Below are 20,636 nucleotides of genomic sequence, written 5' to 3'. Positions count from 1 at the left end.
TACAATTTACAGCTGCTAAGAAGTGGACACAGACACCTATAGCCATATTGAGCCAAGTGGCTCAACGTGCGAACAAAGGATAAAAGTTAATAGAATAAATTGGTTTTCTCTAATTTAAATGTTTTTCTTTTTTTAATTTTAAGGAAATTGTCAGTGTCTAAAATTCGTACAACTAAGTGTACATTAGAGAACTAATAATCGATTCCAAATGGACGTCCAAAAGTGTGTCCTTTTACTCCCTATTGGTTGTCATTTGGACAATATTCGGCTGTCCATAAGATAGCTGCTTTGTCCATAACGGGACATCCATTGGATATCCAATGGCTTAAAGGGTGCTATCTGGGTATTGTATTCAGAAAAAGATAATATATGTTTGCAAGTTGTCAAATGAAAATTTATAATTACTGTCTTAGAGGAGAGAGTTACAGAAACAGTGTTTTTTGGAATCCTCCAATAAATGAACTTTTTTCTTACTATTTTCATAAAATTTCGATTTAGCACCATTAAAAATAACATTTTGGTTAATTCATCCAGCTCAGAAACTGAAAAAAAAACTGAATAAATGTATTTTTCGCTTATAGAGGGTGAAAATTACTTAATTTGATTTTATTTAAATAGTTAACAATCCACTGTTTTCGCATGCGAAGAATTCCAACACTACTCGATACAAAGTTATGACAAATAAAATTTTACTGGATTTTCATTGGTGACATTAATATTTTATTGCACCCCAGAGAAACGAATTTTTTTACACGTCTCTTATTTTTGAAACTTAATTAAATCACCACTAAGATAAATGTTTTTCGTCGTTGAACCCCTAAAATCACTGTTTAGATATTATCGCTGGGCGTGGTCTGAAAAAAATAACATAATGAAAAAACCCTCAAAATGAAGTGCTATTGTACCCGTATCCAACAAAACGAGTAAATAAATCAAAACCAGGACTAATCTACGGCCGCTATATTTAGAAATGACCAGGTTAACACGCATTTTCGGCCCTAGAACTTTAGATCGGGAGCGGATAGTCCGCCTAGGTGGTTTCCAAGACGACCGGCCATATCCACAAACGTTTCCAAGTTAATATTGACATGTATGGAAAAGGTTAATAACATTCCTCGTGACCTTTGTTAAAGTCCCTTTATAATAAGGTTCCTTTTTTTGTTTGGAATTTATTGATTCTGAAAGAACTGGAATATTCTTCTTGGGTTCAAACCTCCAACAAAACCAATAACCTCTACAGAAAACCCTTTATTAAGGTGGTTTTTTGATAATTAATTGAATTAAATGACATTAGAACATGCGCAGAAATCCCAACCACGTTATGGCGCACAGGAGCTTAAAGAAAGTATGCGCAAAAATCTCAAATATGTTATAACGCATGGAGAAAATTAATAGGGATAATAAGAGTTTCTTTTGTTCATAGCTCTTACTAGCTCTAATTCAAAATGATTGCATTTATCAGTATCTAAAATTTATTTACAATAGACCTACATGCTCAATTTTTACTCAGTAACTTCTTTCTTATTTATATTAATACTTTTCTAGGGAAACGTATTATTCAAATGAAACTTTTTATTATGGAAGGGGTAAAACTCCCCCCGCTATGCCAACAAGTTTACTGCCCTGGCGTGAAGGACGTTCACAAAGTTTTTCTTTATCAGTAGCTCTAGAGTTTTTCTGGCGAGTGAACATACATTTAAATAATTATTATTAATTAAATAAAAACTTCTTATAGGACAAATGATAGATTTTGCCAAGATGAAGACGTGCGAGCTAAGTTTGATCAAGTACTTGTTGTTTGGATTTAATTTGGTTTTTGCGGTAAGTAATTACGGATTTTCCTATGCAGGTTTCTTGGTATTGTTATAAACAAATTACATGTTTTGCACATGGTTAATTGTTTTTTTATATTTATATGAGTGAAACGGTGTTTTAAATATTTGGAAAGGGGTTATGCATATGAAAAGCTTGAGAAGAGCATATTTCCATACTACGTAATAAAACATTTACTACTTTGCTGGTAAAAAAAGAAATAAATCTTAAGCGGAATTATAGGATTTAAAATGGTTTTCTTAGCCCTTTTTAGTAATTATTACAACATTTAAGAAATTGAGGAGGCACTGTGAAGAATATAATAGACAACAATTCTTATTATTGATCAAACTTGGCACATAGAGATGCAATTTGTGTATTTTTTTTTATTCTCTTTTAAGAATATTTTTTTTGCACACCACTGTAATTTTGTTAATTACAGTATTTTATTTTTGTTTGTTAAAAAATTAAATACTCGAATTATTAATTTTCCTTTATTTTTACATAAAAACTGTACTCTATTACCCTAATTTTCAGATTTTATTTTTGCTAATGAATTGAGTTAAAAAAATGCGTAAAAATCCTACAACATGTTATTTTTTACTTATTCTTGGCATTACGTGGACGTATTGGGTATATTAACTGACCCAAAAGTAAGTTTCCAATAGAACCTCTCATATAGGTCCATTATTCCCTTTTTTATCATATTCTCCCTGGGTGTTTTTTTAGCAAATTTTTACTGGAAGAGGATGGTTAAAAAGCTTTTTAGGAATTCAAAAACCAAGGATATTGTTGAATTAACACATAAATGGAAAATTCAGAAATATTGTTTTTATTCCAGACAGTCGTGATTTTAATTTTGTTTCAATAATAAAATTTTAAGGAAAATGTTTATTTTCTTATTTTAATTCCAATTGCTTTTTAGAGAAAACCCTTTCAAAATAGGTTTTTTTTGTCCCTTGGAAGTATTGTTTTTAAAATCTAGTCGAGGCTGTTCTTTTTGTTTCTTTCTTTAGAAGAAAATATTCTACAAATATTCATCTCCCAGGAAAAAGAACAAAAAACTACTTCGAAGGACACTTGGATACTCCAATAAATTTTTTCCAGACTCTAGAAGTTTTTCCTACTTTTCCAGATACTGGAAATTATTACTTTAAACCTCTTTTATTTTATTTCAGGCATTTAATTTTTTGATCTTGCAACACCTGCCTAAAGGAATGTAACGTTTTTCTGTTAATGCCTGGAAAATATTAAATATTCCTTAAAAAATTCTGAGGAAAAATATTAAAAATTACTTCATACAACAATTTTTCCATGCTGTCGAACGTTTTCTTAATTCCCAGATGCTGAAAATCTATTTTAACCCTTTTCTTTCTTAGTGAATGCAAAAAATTACTTTTATATTAAATACTTTTTTTAATTTAGATATTTATTTCCACCTTAATTTCATGATTAAAAACTTCTGGCATCAACAAGGCAAAAAATTATTAAAAATTTTTATTTTTAACTTAAATGAATCGTATCTTATTATTTACAGTGGCTATAAAATATGTCTTTTATTTTTTTGTAAATAATTAAAAATACCAAATTTTTATACTTTATGCTTTAAAATTTAAAAAAAAAATTCTGCAGGCCACTGTGAACAATACAAAATGATTAATATTTGTTTGTATTTTTTTTTTAAGTTAAAGTTCAATTTTTTTTTCAAAGGGGAAATGAGTTATTAAATTTAAAAAAAATAATTAATCAAAAATTAGCTTTTACACCTAATGGAACAAAATTTGATTCACGTCTATTATGAAAAATTAATTTGGCATTTAGACACGCAAGATTTGTATTTTTTTTGTATCCCGATAAGTTCCCAAAGAAAAAACAGGCGAGACTGAAAAATAAAATAAATAATTTTTGAAAAATCCTTAAAAGAAATTCGATTAAAATTTCCAGTATCTGTAAAAGTAGGAAAAACTTCTAGAACTTAGAAAAACTACATTGAAGTATAAATTTTTTCCTAAAAGTACTTTTCTATAATAAATAAGATATAAAAATAAGAAAATAGAAAAATTTGTCAGTAAAATCACTCTGACCTAAGCAAGAACATATTCCTGAATTTTCCATTTATTTGCTTAATTCAAAAATATTATTTTGAAAGCTTTTCAAGGATCCTTTGAGTACAAATTAGATAAAAAAGACTAAGGAAGAACATTACATTTGGATAAAGCTCACCTTATATAATTAGGTTAGGATAAAGCTCACCTTAATTACTATTTGATGACCTGGTAATTTAGATAATTTTTTTTACGCGTAGAAGATGTTTTAGCCAACCTATACACGGTATGTGAAAATATAATATGTACTGACGACTTTAATATAAATTTTCTAAACGTGATGACTTATGGATACTTTTGATCTTGGTCAAATAATCAAAGAATCTACTCTTATAACCCCTACATCGATAACCCTTATGGACCTTTTCACACATTTTGAGTAAATTAAAGACACTGGGGTTCAAAAAGTCTCCCTGTCTGACCATCTTTATTAATTTGATTTGAAGTGGAACAACAAGGACCAGAATTAAAGAAAACATTAGGAAAAAACTCAGATCTCTACGAATATTAAAAAGAATTACGAAATTTTACAACAGCAGCTCTTCATGATGAAAAAAGGGCTTTTTTGAAAACTAAATTTAACGATAATTTATCTTGTAAGGAAACATGGACTGATCTAACGAAACTAATTATTACGAAAAATAAGCAAAGTTGCATTCCAACACATTTATCTAACGTAAACGAAATTAATTAACTTTTTCTAAGCACTAAACCTTAATAGTCAGACTAAAATCTACATGACTTTTTTTTTTTTTATGGTAAACACAAGCACAAGAGGAAAGTCCTATGTCACTCTTGGAGTGGTGCTTGCGCGAAGATATTTGTGGGCATTTATCTTGAATCACTGTAGGTTGTATGCGTCGGGAAATACGTGAGGTGGAAGCCCGTTCCACAAAGAAGATGTTCTCCAGATGAATGAGTCCCGATACAGCGACGTCCTTGGGGTAGGCAGGTGGACTCCATGTTGATGAGCCGCAACTGTTAGACGCGTCCTTCTTGCCGGAACAGCCCTGGGTGGAATCAGGCCTGCCAGCTCAGAGGAGCATTTACCGTGATAATAACGGTAGAATAAACTTTAACGGCTTTCGATACTGACCAGAAAGATCTTGTTCCATTTGGGCAGTTTAGAAGTTTGTTTTTGATCCTGTTGTTGTGACTTTCTTTGCATTCATCAATAATTCGCTTGCGTTTTTAGTGTTTACTGCCTTTTTGCAATTCAGGTTGAACCATTGCTTGTTGTTTGATCCGCATTTAGTAGAAAAAGGGATATAAGCTTCCATTCCTGCCAAGATCGTCTCTGTAATTTGGTCTGCACATTCTGAGATGTTATTGGTTCTAAAGCAGACTTCTTTTCAAGGGAATGAGCGATAAAATTCCCGAAGATGGTTCCACTCTGCTGATTTATAGTGCCATACCTTCCGCGGCATCGGAGGATCCTGCGTTTTGACCTCCAACTGGCAAGAGACTGTTATCAATTTGTGGTCCGATGTTCCTAGAGGGGCATGTACTGATACTGTGTACGAGTCAGGGTCTGAAGCCAAGATCGTCGTTCTTGTTGCAGAAGCGCAGCCAGTTGATATTGTGAACGTTAAAATCACCCATGACGATGATTTCTGCGCTTGGGTAGTCAATTTGCAGATGGTTAATGCAATCAACCAGGTTCAAAAAGAGCCGACTATATTGGGTGTCGCTTGGTGGTCTTTAGATACAGCAGATAAATTTCGTGGTACCACTGGCTATTATTTTGAGCCACAAGACGTCGAAGTCCGCAGGTTCAAGCGTTTCCTCCCGCTGGCAACACAAAAGTTCTTGACAAATACTGCCAATCCAAAGTTTAGTCGAAATCGGGTGTGTAGATCGTATCCAGGATAAATGAGGTGAACATTTGTTGTTGAAGGTTTCACCTTTGTTTCTGCCAATGCCAGAGTGTGAGGCTTATTTGATTGCAGGTGTTGGTGTACTGCATTAATATTGGTGTTTAGGCCTCTGATGTTGCAGAAATTGATTTTTAGGCTTTTTGATCCGCCTGATGGACCTTCCCGACCAGCCTCCGCCCGGAGATCCGAATGGGAGGCGAGTTTACCTCCGGAAAGTTTTGGTCGTGAGGGCGCCATCATGCATTTACTTTTCTTCTCCATTTCCCCTTTGGAAACCGGACACATCGACATGGCGGCGAAACGTGAGTTCCGTGGAACCACTTCACGCCGACTAAGTCCGTGATGTGTCCAACATGTGGTGGTGTTGAACCGGGCGATGCAAGTGGACAACATCTACCACCAAAGGGGTTGCTCTTTTAGTCACCTTTTACGACAGGCAGAGCGTACCGGAGGGCTATTCTACCCCGGCCCTCCCCGGGAAACAGAAATAACCTTAAAAATTCCTTTCAACATATTTTTAGTTTGAGGGTAGTAGTAGTAGACAGAAGGAGTGTTAATAAGAACTATTTTATCCATTAAAAGCCAAGCATATGAATATGACGGCCGTAATATTAAAATGACTCAATTTTTTTTTGTCCATTTATGATTCCTTCTTCACTTTATATATTAAATGAATATATAACTAAATCATATTTTCCAAATATTTAGCAGCATGCTTGTGTCACCACCTAGGGAATTTAAAGATCAGCGTTCAATGAGCATTCTTCCAACACTTTCCAAAGTGCCAGAAAAAATTGTAGACATAAAAGTTTTTTTTTTTGATTTTGCAATTAAAACAGACAGCCTTTCGAAAAAGATATAGTTGACTTTACTAATGATATCTTTTAAGTATAGAATGAGGACAAATTGAGTCTTCTTATTTTACTACACTATCCAAAGGCTTTTGACCTCATAAATCCTAAAATTCTGTTCTTTTGACTATCTTACATTATATAGGCTTTTCAAATTGTGAAGTTAGCTTTTCAATCCCTTTTTGAGTGTTCGTCGACAGCAAACAGCTTTAAAAAGTTCCAAATCTAATACTATACCTCTATTTGTGGTGTCTGTCAAGTATGTTAGGACCACTTCTTTATACAATTTACACTTGCCGATATAAGGACTTTTAGTAATTATCATTTGTACGCCGATGATACTCAGCTTTATTTTCATTTTTACGCTAATAATATAACATCTGTAAATCAAAATATTCATACCTATTTACAAAATTTAATTACAGTTTCAGTTACCTTATTTGGCGGGCATAAAAGCCACAGATCCAGAATAAGCGAAGAACTCAAAATAAATAAATGCCACTACTATTGTAATATTCAATAGTGATTCTGATCTTCGATGTCATGAGTATATAACTGATAAATTGAAGAAAGCGTATAGTGTATTTATAACCAAAGAAAATTTTTAGAACAAGATTAAAAAAAACCTCTTTGTGGTTCTTTAGTGTTATCCAACCTCAACCACTCGTAACATGATATCATGATAACATGCTTAGATCAAGTTCACTCTCGTAGAATTCAAGTCTTATATTTGGAATTCGTCACTGAAACCATATATCTGATAAAATTCAGGACACAGGACACAGTTGAATATGTTGAATCGTCAAAAATTATTCAAATATTTCGGTTACAAGGAAACTCAATTCCTTAGGAAACGCTACATGGAAAAATCACAAAGTTAGAAGAAATTAGCAAATTTTAACGTAGAACAAGCAATTCATAGTATTACACTTACATTTCATTTATTTAAAAAAAAGAAGCGGATTTTGTGCACACAACCCTTCAAATCTAATAGAAAATAGAAGCTTTCAAATAAAAGCGAAAAACTTTCAAACGAAGAAGTTTTCCATAAAAAATATTATGAAAGAACACCATGTAAAAAATTAAGGAAAAATACAGGTTTTTATTTTTTTACAAAAAAAAAAGCATTTTTTCTCGTATTAATCCCCGTTTTTCCAGATTTCGGGAATAGTAATCATAATTGTTGGCGCTTTGACCCTTTCCGAAGTGGGCCAGTTCCAGCATTTTATGGAGGGACGAATCCTTGCTCCTCCAGTTGTCTTAATAGTTGTCGGCGCCATAGTCTTCCTGGTGGCTTCCCTTGGATGTTATGGAGCTATTAGAGAGTCCTATTATATGTTAATAGCGGTAAGTAATACAATTTTTTTTCAGTATAGCCTGAAATTGATGAGTTTTACTCCAACTTCTTAACTAACTTTATTATTAAAAGAATGGCTGACTTGCTACATAATTGGCCATATATAGAACAACTTATGAAATTTTCAATGGACATTCCATTCTGTTTACTTGCCTAAAATTACCTTTATCCAGATATCGTGCGCTAAGTATAAGCATTGGCCCTGAGCATAATAAACATGTAATTTTATGCTCAATTTTTCACAACCAAAATGGGGTCAAAAGGCCCACTCCTACAACCCATAATGGGGTTTTTAACGCTTAAGGCTCATATTTTACCCACATTGTTTGTCACGCAACAATAAATGTAAAAGAAGGGAGAGTCTGATCATAAAAAGAATAACGTACAACTTTTTATCTACTGCCTTCAGTCACGAGGGTGGTTTAAATCAATTACAAACTGGAAAAATGGCCTGTTCTTGATGAAACATAAATATTTCGTTCTTTTGCAATATTATTTGATGTGTCCTTTCTTTCTTAATTCCAGCTTGCAATTTATTCATCTTTCTTTCTAAAATCAAATAAATCGATTATTTTTGTTTCTTGTTTTTCAGTTTGCAGCCTGTCTATTGGTGGTATTCATCATAGAGCTAGCTGTTGGTATTACAGCGGCGGTCTACCATAACGAAATCGATCAATCGATGAAGAATGTCATGGACGAGTCCTTGGCCAGATATGAAAAAAGTGATATGGATAAAAACGCCTGGGACAAAGTGCAATCAGAGGTTTGGGATATTTAAATTAATTTTTTAATAAATAAATTTTTGCGAAAAATGGCGAAGGTGCCGGGTAACATTTTAACATTATCAGCTTTTTGACAAGTAGTGCTTCATGAGACTTTCCATAAATCATTGACTGAGTATAGAAACTTGCGTAAAATTTCTGGAAAATATGAAAAAATTCGTCTAGGAAATAATACGAGAAATAACTTTTAATAGAGAAATCGCTTTAAATTTCTGAAATACTTGAGAAATTATTTACTACACTTTCATATCTTTCAAAGAGTCTAGAATATATAAGAACTGACTTTAGATGTATACGAAATGACCTTAATTGCTTGGCCTGGAGGACGTAAAAAATTCGTTAAACTATCAAGGAGATTTTTCGAGAAATTATTGCCCAGAAAATAATATGAAAAATAACCTTAAATGCTTGCTCTCACGTGGTAGAAAATGACTGATATGCGAGGTTTGATAGTCTGAAAAATGACTTCAGATATATGTGAAGTGATATGAGAAATGACTGGAAGATATAACAAGTTTAACTGACTAAAAGATAAGAGAAATAGCTTCAAATGCCTAAAAGACTTGTAGCGGCTTTGACAATCTGAGAAAATATTTTAAAGCAGCCTGAGTTTGTATAAAATTGCATAAATAATATGAGAATGCCTGGAAGAAATAAAATATTTGAAATTCTTGAAAAAAAATTTCATAAATGGTTACTGGGTTTATGAAATGGATTTAATAACTTGGGAAATATGAGAAATAACCTCAACTGTCTAGAAAATACAAGTTATCATTTCAAATATCTGATAATTATTATGAGAAATTATTTTAAATAGATGTGATTTACTAAATGAGAAATGATTTAAGTGCCCAGGAAATAATATGAAAAATGAGATATGTTTATCTTGATTTAATGCCTAAGAATGAATCAACACATTTGAACTACATTTTCGCCCTTAAATTATAATCCCAGAAGAGTCTATTTAAATAAAAAAATCAAAAACTGTTAATGCCTTAACTCAGAATTCTTCATGGAAAAATTGTTTCAAATATTTAAATAATTTCTGATATCTCCTAATCTGATGTACAGAGTGGTCCAGTTCAAACGTCATTAATTTAAATACGTGATAGAGAATTGAAAAAGAAATAGACTTTCATTATAAAATTTTTCTCAGAAATGTTTAACAACAAAGATACAGGGTGTTAAAGTTAGGAATAATTATTTATTTATTTATTATAACTTCTAAACTACTAGCTCAATTTTAATTAAATTTTGCATGCAGGCAATTGGGTGTCGATTACTGATTAAGTCGATTTTTACAAAAATTGCCAGTGGGGTAATATATGGAGGGACTTTTTTGTCACAAATCTGCGAGGAGATAAAATATTTTTTTACAAGAAGTCAACAGTTAAATTCTCCATTTAATTTGAAAAAAAGTTACTCTTGCAAAATTATGAAATACCTGCTAAAATGTTGCAAAAAATTAAAAAAAAAAGGAAATCGGGCTTGGTTTGTAAAAAAGTTGAATATAAAAGATAGTGAAAAGTTACCTTAAGCCATTATTTTAATTTTACAGGTTTAATTTAAGATTCAAGTCTAATTTTCTTTTTTTTAAGTTTTACAGCATTTTAATTGGCGTTTTTGTACAATTAAACTAAGATATTTTAAAAACAGTGCCTTAAATCATCATTTTGCAAGAGTTACTTTTTTTTTCAAATTAAATGGAGAATCTAATAGTTGACTTTATATAAAAGAATACTTTATCACCTCGCAGATTTGAATAATAATAATTCACTACAATAAACTGCATGCGAAATTTAACTAAAATTGAGTTAGTAGTTTAAAAGTTATAATAATTAAACAATTAATTATTTTTAACTTTACACCCCGTATCTTTGTTACTAAACATTTCTGAGGAAAATTTTATAAAGAAAGTCTATTATCTTTTTAAATTCTCTATCACGTATTAAAATTGAGGGGGTCAGAAGCCAAGGGGTCCAAGTAACAAATTAAGAGTTTTGAGAATGTTTGATTTAAAGTTTTAGGTCATTAAAAATATTCGGTGATATTTTATATTTCTGTTTTTATTAAATATTGTAATTGATAAATATTGTAATTGATGATAAATATGTTTCAAAATCCATTTCATAAATTCTAGACATCATTTTTTTTTGGTTTATGTAGGGCTTTTTTGCGAGTTAAAACTCTTAGGCCAGTCACTTAAACCCCTTTGCCTTAAAAATAAAATACATAACCATTTACCAAAATAAAGAAATGTTTATTCTAATGGAGAAATTAACATGAACTCAATATAAAGAAAAGCATATTAATCATCATCGGATTCAAAATTTCTGTGTCAAAATTTCGGAAGTGTCTGTATCCTCTTCTTGGGTGACATTAATTTGTTGTTGTTATTGGAGCCTTGAGGTTTTTCCGTCATATAACAGATCCTTGTAAAATTTATGATGAACAGGCGGAACAAAAGGTAGTAGCTGCAAGAGATTCTGATACTTGGCCAGTTTGATTTTTGGTGGTGTAACATGCAAATTTGGCAATGCTACAGTGGTTGGCTGATTCTTTGGGCGTCCAGTAAATTTTTTTTGTTTTAGGTCCATTATATTAAATGCGATTTCTTGGTTGTAGACTTCTTTATAAAACATCTTGTAAGGTTCGGCTTTTTCAAAATGCAACCATTGCATCTTACTAAGGCCTACAATGTTTGGTTTCATGTAGCTATATTGGAGATATTGACTTAAAGTCCTGAGGCTGCATTTTAACAACAATAAATTTGCGACTTCCACGAAATGGATCCAATCATCAGGAGTAAATATGTTTGTAAACTTCCATTTTGATTTTTGTATAAGGGCAAAATCCTGGTCGTATTCCATGAATGAATGGCCCGAGACAAAAAATTAATGATCTACACTTTTGATGTGGGTATGTTGCACAATATAGGTCCAGAAATTCACTATATTTTTATTTTGTCCGCCGCAGTTATCACTGAAAGCGTCTATATGGGTAATAGTTGGTGGCAGACATTCAATATATTTGATTAGACATGATAAAACCTCCTGAGACCCTTTCGCTGCCATTCCCTCATGCCACATATACATGTTGCCAGTACCAGTAGCTAGATCATGTATTCCATAAGGTTGTATGTCCAAAGTCGACGTAAATAGTACACTTTGCTGCATGTATCAAATGGAGTGAGTAGAGTTTTTTGCAGGTCAAAACACATAGCACGACGAGTTTGGGAGAATTCTTTAGCTAAGGTAGTGGCCTGATTCTTCAAGGATTTAACAGAAGACACTTTCTTAAAAATATTATTATTAATTAATTCACTTTTTTAAATGAATCTCGTGGTCGCCGAGTAAGGCTCTCTTTTCTTCAGAACCTGGATCTAGGGCATCCCTTTTTAATTTTTAAAATATCGCAGGTTGAGCAAGTGTCGGTGTAAGGCCGGTGAAAACTAAGGTTGAATTGAGTGTTAAAAATATCACGGTATTTGCTGACTTTTACAGGATCTGTTCGTCGTTGTGAACTAAAGTCTTTATACAAACTGTACATTTTTGAAATATTTAATTCTGGAGATAGATATTTACGGTTTGGGTTATCCTTTTTTGTGTAATAGCTAATAAACTTAGCTCTTTCACTAAATTGATAGTGTCCTCGCTTAGTTTATTTCCAGGAGTATGACGACCTCTTTGATCTGTATGGGCGATTCCTGTTTCTTTATGTTTACTGACAGCGTTATAGAACCTCTTCTGAGAACTATCCAACGTACACAAAAAAAACTGCTTACAAACACGATAATTTTTCAACGTTATGATTGTGCTGACGTTTTTTTAAGAAACTGCAAGTCGATTGGTTCGTTTAGGAATATGCTTAGAAACACATGAAACAATGAATGAAGTTTGGAAGTCCCAACCATTTTGTTTCTTTCCGAGATCCCAGAAATCTGAAAATATAGACATCCGCACTTAAAAAATGTTCGTTACATTTGTATCTCCAAATGTGATTGTACGGTTTAACTGATTTTGCTTCATGAAGTTCACCCCGCCGTCCAACGTACCTTTGGCCAAAGTTACGCTTTAGTTTTGCTTCAGATCGCTTCCACTGTGCTATTTTTCGAGTTCGTTTCTTGGATGTACTTGCTTGAGGTTCTCTTTCTGCGATCTAAAATTTAAAAAAAAATAACGTCAAGGAAAACATATTTTAACAAATTATATAGCACTTTGAGAACTTACCATTTTGGTCTTCATCAGAAGTAACCATTTTGATTAAAAAAAAACTTGCAAAACTTAACCTCTTTCACTTCGCGCGTAATCTACTAAATGACTGACGCTTGAGTGGCCAAGGGGTTCAAGCGCACTTAGTTCCCTATGCCAATTAACAATACGGGCGACTTAATCTGCTGATTTTTTCAACAGTTGATAAAGAGCAGCATTAGTATTGAAAAGCACTTAGTTCTCTTTGCCATGATATAAAATAATGTTTCACCATTCAGTTTTTACACTTAGATCGATTTCTGAAAAAATGTCACTTGGACCCCTTGGCTTCTGACCCCCTCAATTAATGACGTTTAAACTGAACCACCCTGTATATAAAAAACTTAATTTCACGTTAAAGCTAATTTTTTTTGTGATTTCTCTTATATCTTGTGCTGACTAATAACAAACTTAACTTAACATTGTTATTAATTTTTAATGAGTTTTCTTGTGTTTTTGAGTTTCTTATACCTTACTGTAAGAAAAAAATCTTTAAAAACAACAAATTTTAACATGAGGAACCACATGAAAACTAATCACTCTACTGTTGCTAACCTGACTAGCTAGTAGATGCCAATAGGAACAACAACGCAATTAATGATCTTTTAATTCCTTCTACTTCTACTTTCAATGATAATCTTATTACTTCTGTTGTTTCAATTGCGAAGCCAACACACCAACAAATGGCATTATTGATACTAAAAAAATTTGGAGTTTCGACAAATAAAATAATAACAGATAGAGGGTTTAATGATTTTTAAAGGCCTTGAACCCTTAAACTTTCATCCAGATCCTCCGTCTCAATACTAACAGCCATCTTGGAGTCAGGTTTGATGTATGCTTGTTTTATTGTTTAATGAACCATGTCGATGTTTGGAAGCTTATAGGCACATTTAAACTAATTAGTATTGTAGTACAGTTTGAGTACATAATCATAAATACACTAAATGTTTCTTATATCTCATAGAAAGGGCATTTAAAGTGATTTCTCATATTATTTCTTAACTCCTTTAAGCCTTTGAAGTAATTTTTCATATATCCCAGGCTGATTAATGAGAAACTTAATATGACGTCCCTGTACTGTTTTCTCACTATGACTTTATATATTTGTATATAAGTTATATGGTACACACACGTTTTGATATGATTGCAGGTCTCTATCGGTTTATGGCACAAAAACATTTCTTATCAATAGTGCGTAATCAGTTTCTAGCTAAAATAAAGTTATTAAAAACAGCAGTAAACACCCAAGAGCAAACTAATGAATCACAAAGCCTATAATAAAAATATATCCCAGATTCCAAAAACGTTACAAGGTACCTCTTTCGGAGTCAAGTGAGGTCAATTGGCTATTATGGCCAAGCGCCACATCTTAAAAGTTTAAGTGACCTTTAATTTCCTTAGCTGGATCGTATTTTTTTTGGCGTGTAAAAATGTTTAATTGAAATTAATTGCTGTCTTCAGTAAGTCTTTCTTTAACGAGCTTATATATATGATTACTGTTAGGTAGGTTGTTAATTTAACATGCCATATTGTAGGTCGGACCGTATGCTTTTTAAATATCATATTATAGTAAAAATAAGGAAAACTCAATCTTAATAAATACAAATGAAAAATTACTTAATAAAGAATGAATGGTGAGGTGAATTTAAGGGTGAAAATATGCTCTAAAAGGGTTGATTTTATAGACAAATAATATTAGGTATGTTTTAGTTACAATGCTGTGGAGTAAGCAGTCCAAATGACTGGAACAAAACAAAACGTCCCCTATCATGCTGTGAGGCACCTAGAGAGGGAGCTCCTCCTCCAACCGAGGAGGGTTGCAACAGCGCAAAAGTCGACGAATCGAATATTCTGTTCAGTTCAGGCTGTTTCGAAAAGATCAAAATGAAAGCTGAAAATGCCTCGAGAGTCTTAATTGGAGTTGGAATTGGCATTGCATTAATTGAAGTAAGTGCGGGGTATGCCTAATGTTCTGGTTACATAATTACACTGAGATACGGTCCTGTCGCAATAGAATTTGTGTATCTGCGCGGAGTCAGGCAAAGGCGCGCGCAGCCCAACCGTTGTGAATTGAGGACAGGGCCGGCGTGAGTTTAAAAAAAAATTAAACCCAAAATTATTGGTTAGTTGAAATTAATAAAGAAGATTTTTATTTTGCTTTATTTTGTTTTTTATTATGCGAAGAATAAATAAATAAATTATTAAATTGCTTCTTTTAGATTATGCATAATGTACAAGGATTTGATAAACTTATCTAAAAAAACAGTAATTAAGAAGTGATTAAGAAAAACATTATTTTAATAATTAGTGAATTTTTTATCCTACTTTTAAATTATGCATATCGTCATTAAAGAAATCCATAAACTAAATAAGTTTTTCTTTGAGAAAGATTATGCGTAATTTAAATGGACGTGACACTCATTTAAAAAAAATTAAAATAATAATAATAATGAATTTTGGAAAAGTTACTTAAAATCTTAACTAGGAAAAAATATTTTGATCACAATTGATTAAACCTAATAATATTGATTGATTAAAACATATCAACCAAATTATTTTTATTAGGTGAAGAATATTTAATAAAATTGATTAAACGAGAAAAAAAAACTGTAACTTTACTAATTAAATTAAAAGTTAGCTAAATTGTTTATATTTTTTTAGAAAATATATGTATTTCAAATAGATCTGATACACTGTCTAATATAAAGAAAGAAATAAATAACGGTTTTTGGAAAATTAACCTTACTAGGTCCTAAGTCCTTACTAGGGAAAACATCTTGATTAGATTTGATGATTAAATCAAGAGAAAAATTATTTAACCAATTAAAAAAATTTTGATCCCATTTTTAAATTATGTCATTATTAAAAAATTCCATAAACTAATTTTTTTTTATAGGAAGAATATGCATAATTTAAATGGATGTGATACACTTTTTATTATAAAAAAAATAAATAATGGATTTTCGAAAATTTACGTAAATCCTTACTAGGGAAAAATATCTTGATTAGATTTTCAATTGAGAGTATTGATTGATTGAAATCAATGAACCAGATAATCAGTATTTTTTATAATAAAGGATCATTAAGCCAAGAATTTAATAAAAAAAAATAAATACAAATTTAGTAGAGAATTTATTTAAAAACAAATATAATAATCAATTAAGAAAAAGAATTTGTTGTCGCAATCTTCAATTAGGCATGTCATCATTAAAAAATTCCATAAACTAAATTATTTTTTTTTAGGAAAAATACCCATAATCCAAATAGATATGATGACTTTATATTAAAAAGAAAACATTTAGATAATGAATTCTGGAGCATTTTCTTAAATCCTTATTGGGGAAAATATTTTGATCACATTTTCAATTAATTAAACTCAATTATATTTATTGATTAAAATCAATTAACCAGATTCTTTATTATTATGTGAAGAATCATTAATAAAATCGATTAAATAAAAAAAAAATTAATAAATAACTTATTTAAAAGGAAAATTTTATTAACCAATTATAAAATGTTATTTCAATAAATAAGGAATTTTTGATCGTAGTTTTAAATTATACATGCCATCATTAAAATAAAAAATCACTTCAACTTTCTAGAAGAAAAAAATAATTAGACCAATTCCTTGGAAAAATCCAGAAAATTACTCTATTTGTTTAGAGCTGCTTAGAAAAAAAATAAAGCCATGTTCCATTATCCATAAACATAAATTATTTTTCGGAAGATCATACATAATTTAAATGGATGTGGTGGCCCTCATTTTAAAATTATATATTATAAAAGGCTTATTTATTATTTACGAAAAAAAAATGAATTTTGGTAATTTTATTTAAATCCTTTTGTAATAAAATAACGATAGTTTAATGGCATTTTTAAATTGTTCAGTAAATCAAATTTATTGATTATACATTGATTGTGGATAATTTAAATCAATACGATACACTTCTTAAAAAAAACAAATAAATTCAACATTTAAAAGTTATTAGATTAAAAAGTCAAAGACCTTTATGTTTTCGAGGAAAATTTAATTGATTAGTAAATTTATTTTAATGATCGAATTCTTGATTGCCTTTTTTAATTGAGTACACTCAATAATAGTGATGAAATAAATTTAATAAACAAAATAAAAATTTGCAAATACGAATAATTATTAAGCTAATGTGTTTATTGATTGTGAGATTGGGAATAATTTCAATGGATCTGAAATATTCAATAAAAAAAGGACTAATTGATTTTTTTTTTAATTTATATTCATTGATTCGAACAAATTCAATAGGAAAAATTGTGTATAATTTAAATGGATATGCTATAATTAATTACACCCCCTAAGAAAAGAAATTGAAAAAATATGAAAGAAAAGTGAAATACCTTTAAAAAGAATATCATAAGTAATTTTAACAAACTTAAATCGGCCGAATGGACCTAATATAATATTCACGTTTGACCCATATGTAATTTGTAACAAGTGAGTTTAATGGAAAATCGATGGTGAGTTAAAAACGAATTTGTTCCCGTGAAAAAAGAAATAAGCGAACATGCAATGTTCAAATAAACACTAGTAGATACATTTTTGATTTATTTTTTTAATTAATTGTAAAATTTACATTTATCTATAAAAACACTCTCGAAAGTGTGCTTAAAATCAATTTATTTCTGATTTAAGCAAATCCTTCATTAAAATAGTTCATTCCTTACTACTACAGGCATCATGTACATTCAGTAGTTCTAAGTATATAATAACTGGTGATCTCTTTAATTTGTCTATGAGTAATACGATAAGTCACTTGTAGTTTCTAGTTAATTGTTAATTCTATTTTAATTTTAGGTCATTGGTATTCTACTCGCTTGTTGGATGGCTTTATCGATCAAAAATCGAAGTTAAAATCGTAGTTGATGGCAATTTTTCAAATCAATTTATATCGCAGATATTGTTATAGAATATACGTTTTTATATGCTAAAATATGCAGTGACCTGCAGAAAATATATAAAAGGGACCCTAAAGGACCTCATTTTTAATTATTAAATTTTATAGTAAATTTTAACGTTTTGTTCTGCTGATCACTGTATAATAAATATCATATTATATTGCTTAAAAAATTAAATCCCATATAAAATGTGTCGTAGTCATATTATAGCAATAGTTATAGACTATTAAATGTTGTATTGCAAAACTTTAAATATCTACTATGGTTAATAAAATATATACTCATGAGAACCTAGTTTATTTTAAATATAATTTTATGTTATTATATTATGTAGTACATATTGAATTGTCCCTAATGTCAGGGATGCTTCAGGAACATGCTAGAATCCTCTCAGATTTTTGTGGAATGGACATGTGATGTTTAAGAAATCACTAAAGTTAATTGAATGAAGCTATTTCTTCCAAGCAGTTAAATTGAACTAGTTTCTTCTTTAATAACTGTATCTGCCTGAAAAACATACATGTCAGGTTACTTGGGATAATTTTATAATGATTTCCATATTTTGCAAAATTCTCACTTATTTCCAATCTCCAAATAATCAAAAAATATATAAAATGGGATCAACTGGCTGGAAGATACATCCCAAGTCTGGAAAAATTACTTTAAATCCCTGAAACAAAAATATAATTGATAAAACTCCTTGAATGAAAAATTTTCCAATAAAATAATTAACTCTTTTTTAATCTGAATTTTATTCTGGTAAATAAATGGTAATCGTGCTTATCTAGGTTATGCATATAAATATATACTTTTTTATTTCCTAATGTTTTTTGAGGAGTAGAGTTTCTGTAATCAAATTACTTCAACTGCCCAGAAGTCGGTTCACATGGTGAAAATTTGTTAAAAATTATGATATTTTTGATTTAAAAAAATAATTTTTGATTTCCTAAAACCAGACTGTTTCAATTTTTGTTCAAGGTAATTAACGCAATTTTACATTTCTTCAGTGCATACTTTTTTAAAATGTTCAATTTGGTTGGAACATAATTTACTTTGGTACAACAGGGATTTGTTTAATTAAGGTTTTGTTTTTGAATCCAAAATATAATAATTTTTAAACAAATTTTCACCAGTTTAACTAAAGTGGCATCTTCCTTCTATATCCTCCAGGCAGTTGAAGTCATTTAATTATAGGAAATTCACTCCTCAAAACATATTAGGAAACGTGCATAACTTAGGTAAGAACGGTTTAAAACGCTTATTTACAAAAACTAAATTCAGATAGTTATTTTATTGGTAATTCATATCACTTTCAACCAGTTCAATCAATTGAATTTCTGTTTCAGGCAGTTAAAGTAGTTTTTTCTCTTTTTTTTGCAAATGTTGGGATGCATGTTCCAGGCAGTTGGACACATTTTATATTTTTTCAGGCAATTGAAATGGTTTTTTGTTTCTTTCAGGTAGTTAGCGTCTCCTTTCGAGAAATAAATACCAACTGCCTAGAAAAAAAACAAGAATTCTGGAAAATATAAGAAGATATTAGAAAACATTATAAAATTATCCCTGTCGTTATGTTTTCCAGGCAGTTCAAATACTTCTTTAAATTATTTATTCTTACACTTTTTACACTGATCAGCATACCTATGCAGCCTTACTATTTAGAGGTAAGTGTTTCAGTTTTAATGGAGCATTTGTCATGACTAAGAAAATTAAAAAAAAAACATGCGTCAAACATATTGGCGTGGGTAAATATCGGCGTGAAACATATTGGATGGAAATATTTTAGCAAAAATTTATTTTTCTTCGATTTTGAAGTAACAAGAGAGGGCACTTTGAAGATATGCCATTTTTGGTGATTTTCTTAAGCTCAAAATTGGCCTCTAAAAATACCAGATCTCAGCTAATAAGAGAGTATAAACGTTTGGTCTCATTCGTTTTCGAAGTGCGACATTTGACATGAAGACATTGATCCAATTTCTTAAAATCGAGCATTTAAATAATAAAAATTGAATTTTTGGGAAGATTTTAAAAATTCCAAAATTCTCTTAGTGTAAGGAAGTAAACTGCCTGAAAGGAATAAAAAATTAAAAAAAAAACAAAGTAGCTACAAGTGCCTGGAAAAAATAAGAAAATACCATATTTAGCTTGAACAGAAATTGTTTCAATAACTTAAATTCGGACATTTGAATGACAAAAATTGAATTTTTGAAGAAGAGAAAGAGATGAAAATTCGTGAAATGAAAGTATACGAAAATATGAAATGAAAAGAAAATATGAAAGAAACAAAAAATTAGACGAAACAAAATAACTACAAGTGCCTGGGAAAAATACAAAAAAATACCACAATTATTTTGAACATAAATTGATCCAATTGCTTAAAAACATGAATTTAAGTGATTTGAAATTGAATTATGAAAATTCTAAAATTTTCTTAGTGTAAGGAAGTCAACTCCCTGTAAGAAATTAAAAATTAGAAAATACACAATAACTCCCAGTGCCTGGGAAAAAATACAAATTACCACAAGTAATTTGAATAAAAATTAATGCAATGACAAAAATTAAATTTTTAGTAAAATTTTGAAATTTCCATAATTTTTCTTATTATAAGGAAGTACTTAAAATCGGACATTTGAATGACAAAAATTGAATTTTTGAAGAAGAGAAAGAGAT

General features: G+C 30.4%; 1 protein-coding gene across 1 annotated transcript; it reads left to right on the top strand.

Moving 5' to 3' along the window:
* Positions 1-1,677: 1,677 nt before the first annotated feature.
* On the top strand, positions 1,678-18,256 carry LOC126748750 (CD151 antigen). The gene is made up of 5 exons (XM_050458178.1): positions 1,678-1,821; positions 7,804-7,992; positions 8,595-8,765; positions 14,748-14,984; positions 17,866-18,256. The coding sequence occupies exons 1-5, from the start codon at positions 1,741-1,743 to the stop codon at positions 17,920-17,922; spliced, it is 735 nt and encodes a 244-aa protein (XP_050314135.1). The 5' UTR covers positions 1,678-1,740; the 3' UTR covers positions 17,923-18,256.
* Positions 18,257-20,636: the final 2,380 nt, after the last annotated feature.

This window comes from Anthonomus grandis, chromosome 22 (genome assembly GCF_022605725.1).
Source record: "Anthonomus grandis grandis chromosome 22, icAntGran1.3, whole genome shotgun sequence".
NCBI lineage: Eukaryota > Metazoa > Arthropoda > Insecta > Coleoptera > Curculionidae > Anthonomus > Anthonomus grandis.
This window is presented reverse-complemented; position numbering and strand designations above follow the sequence as displayed.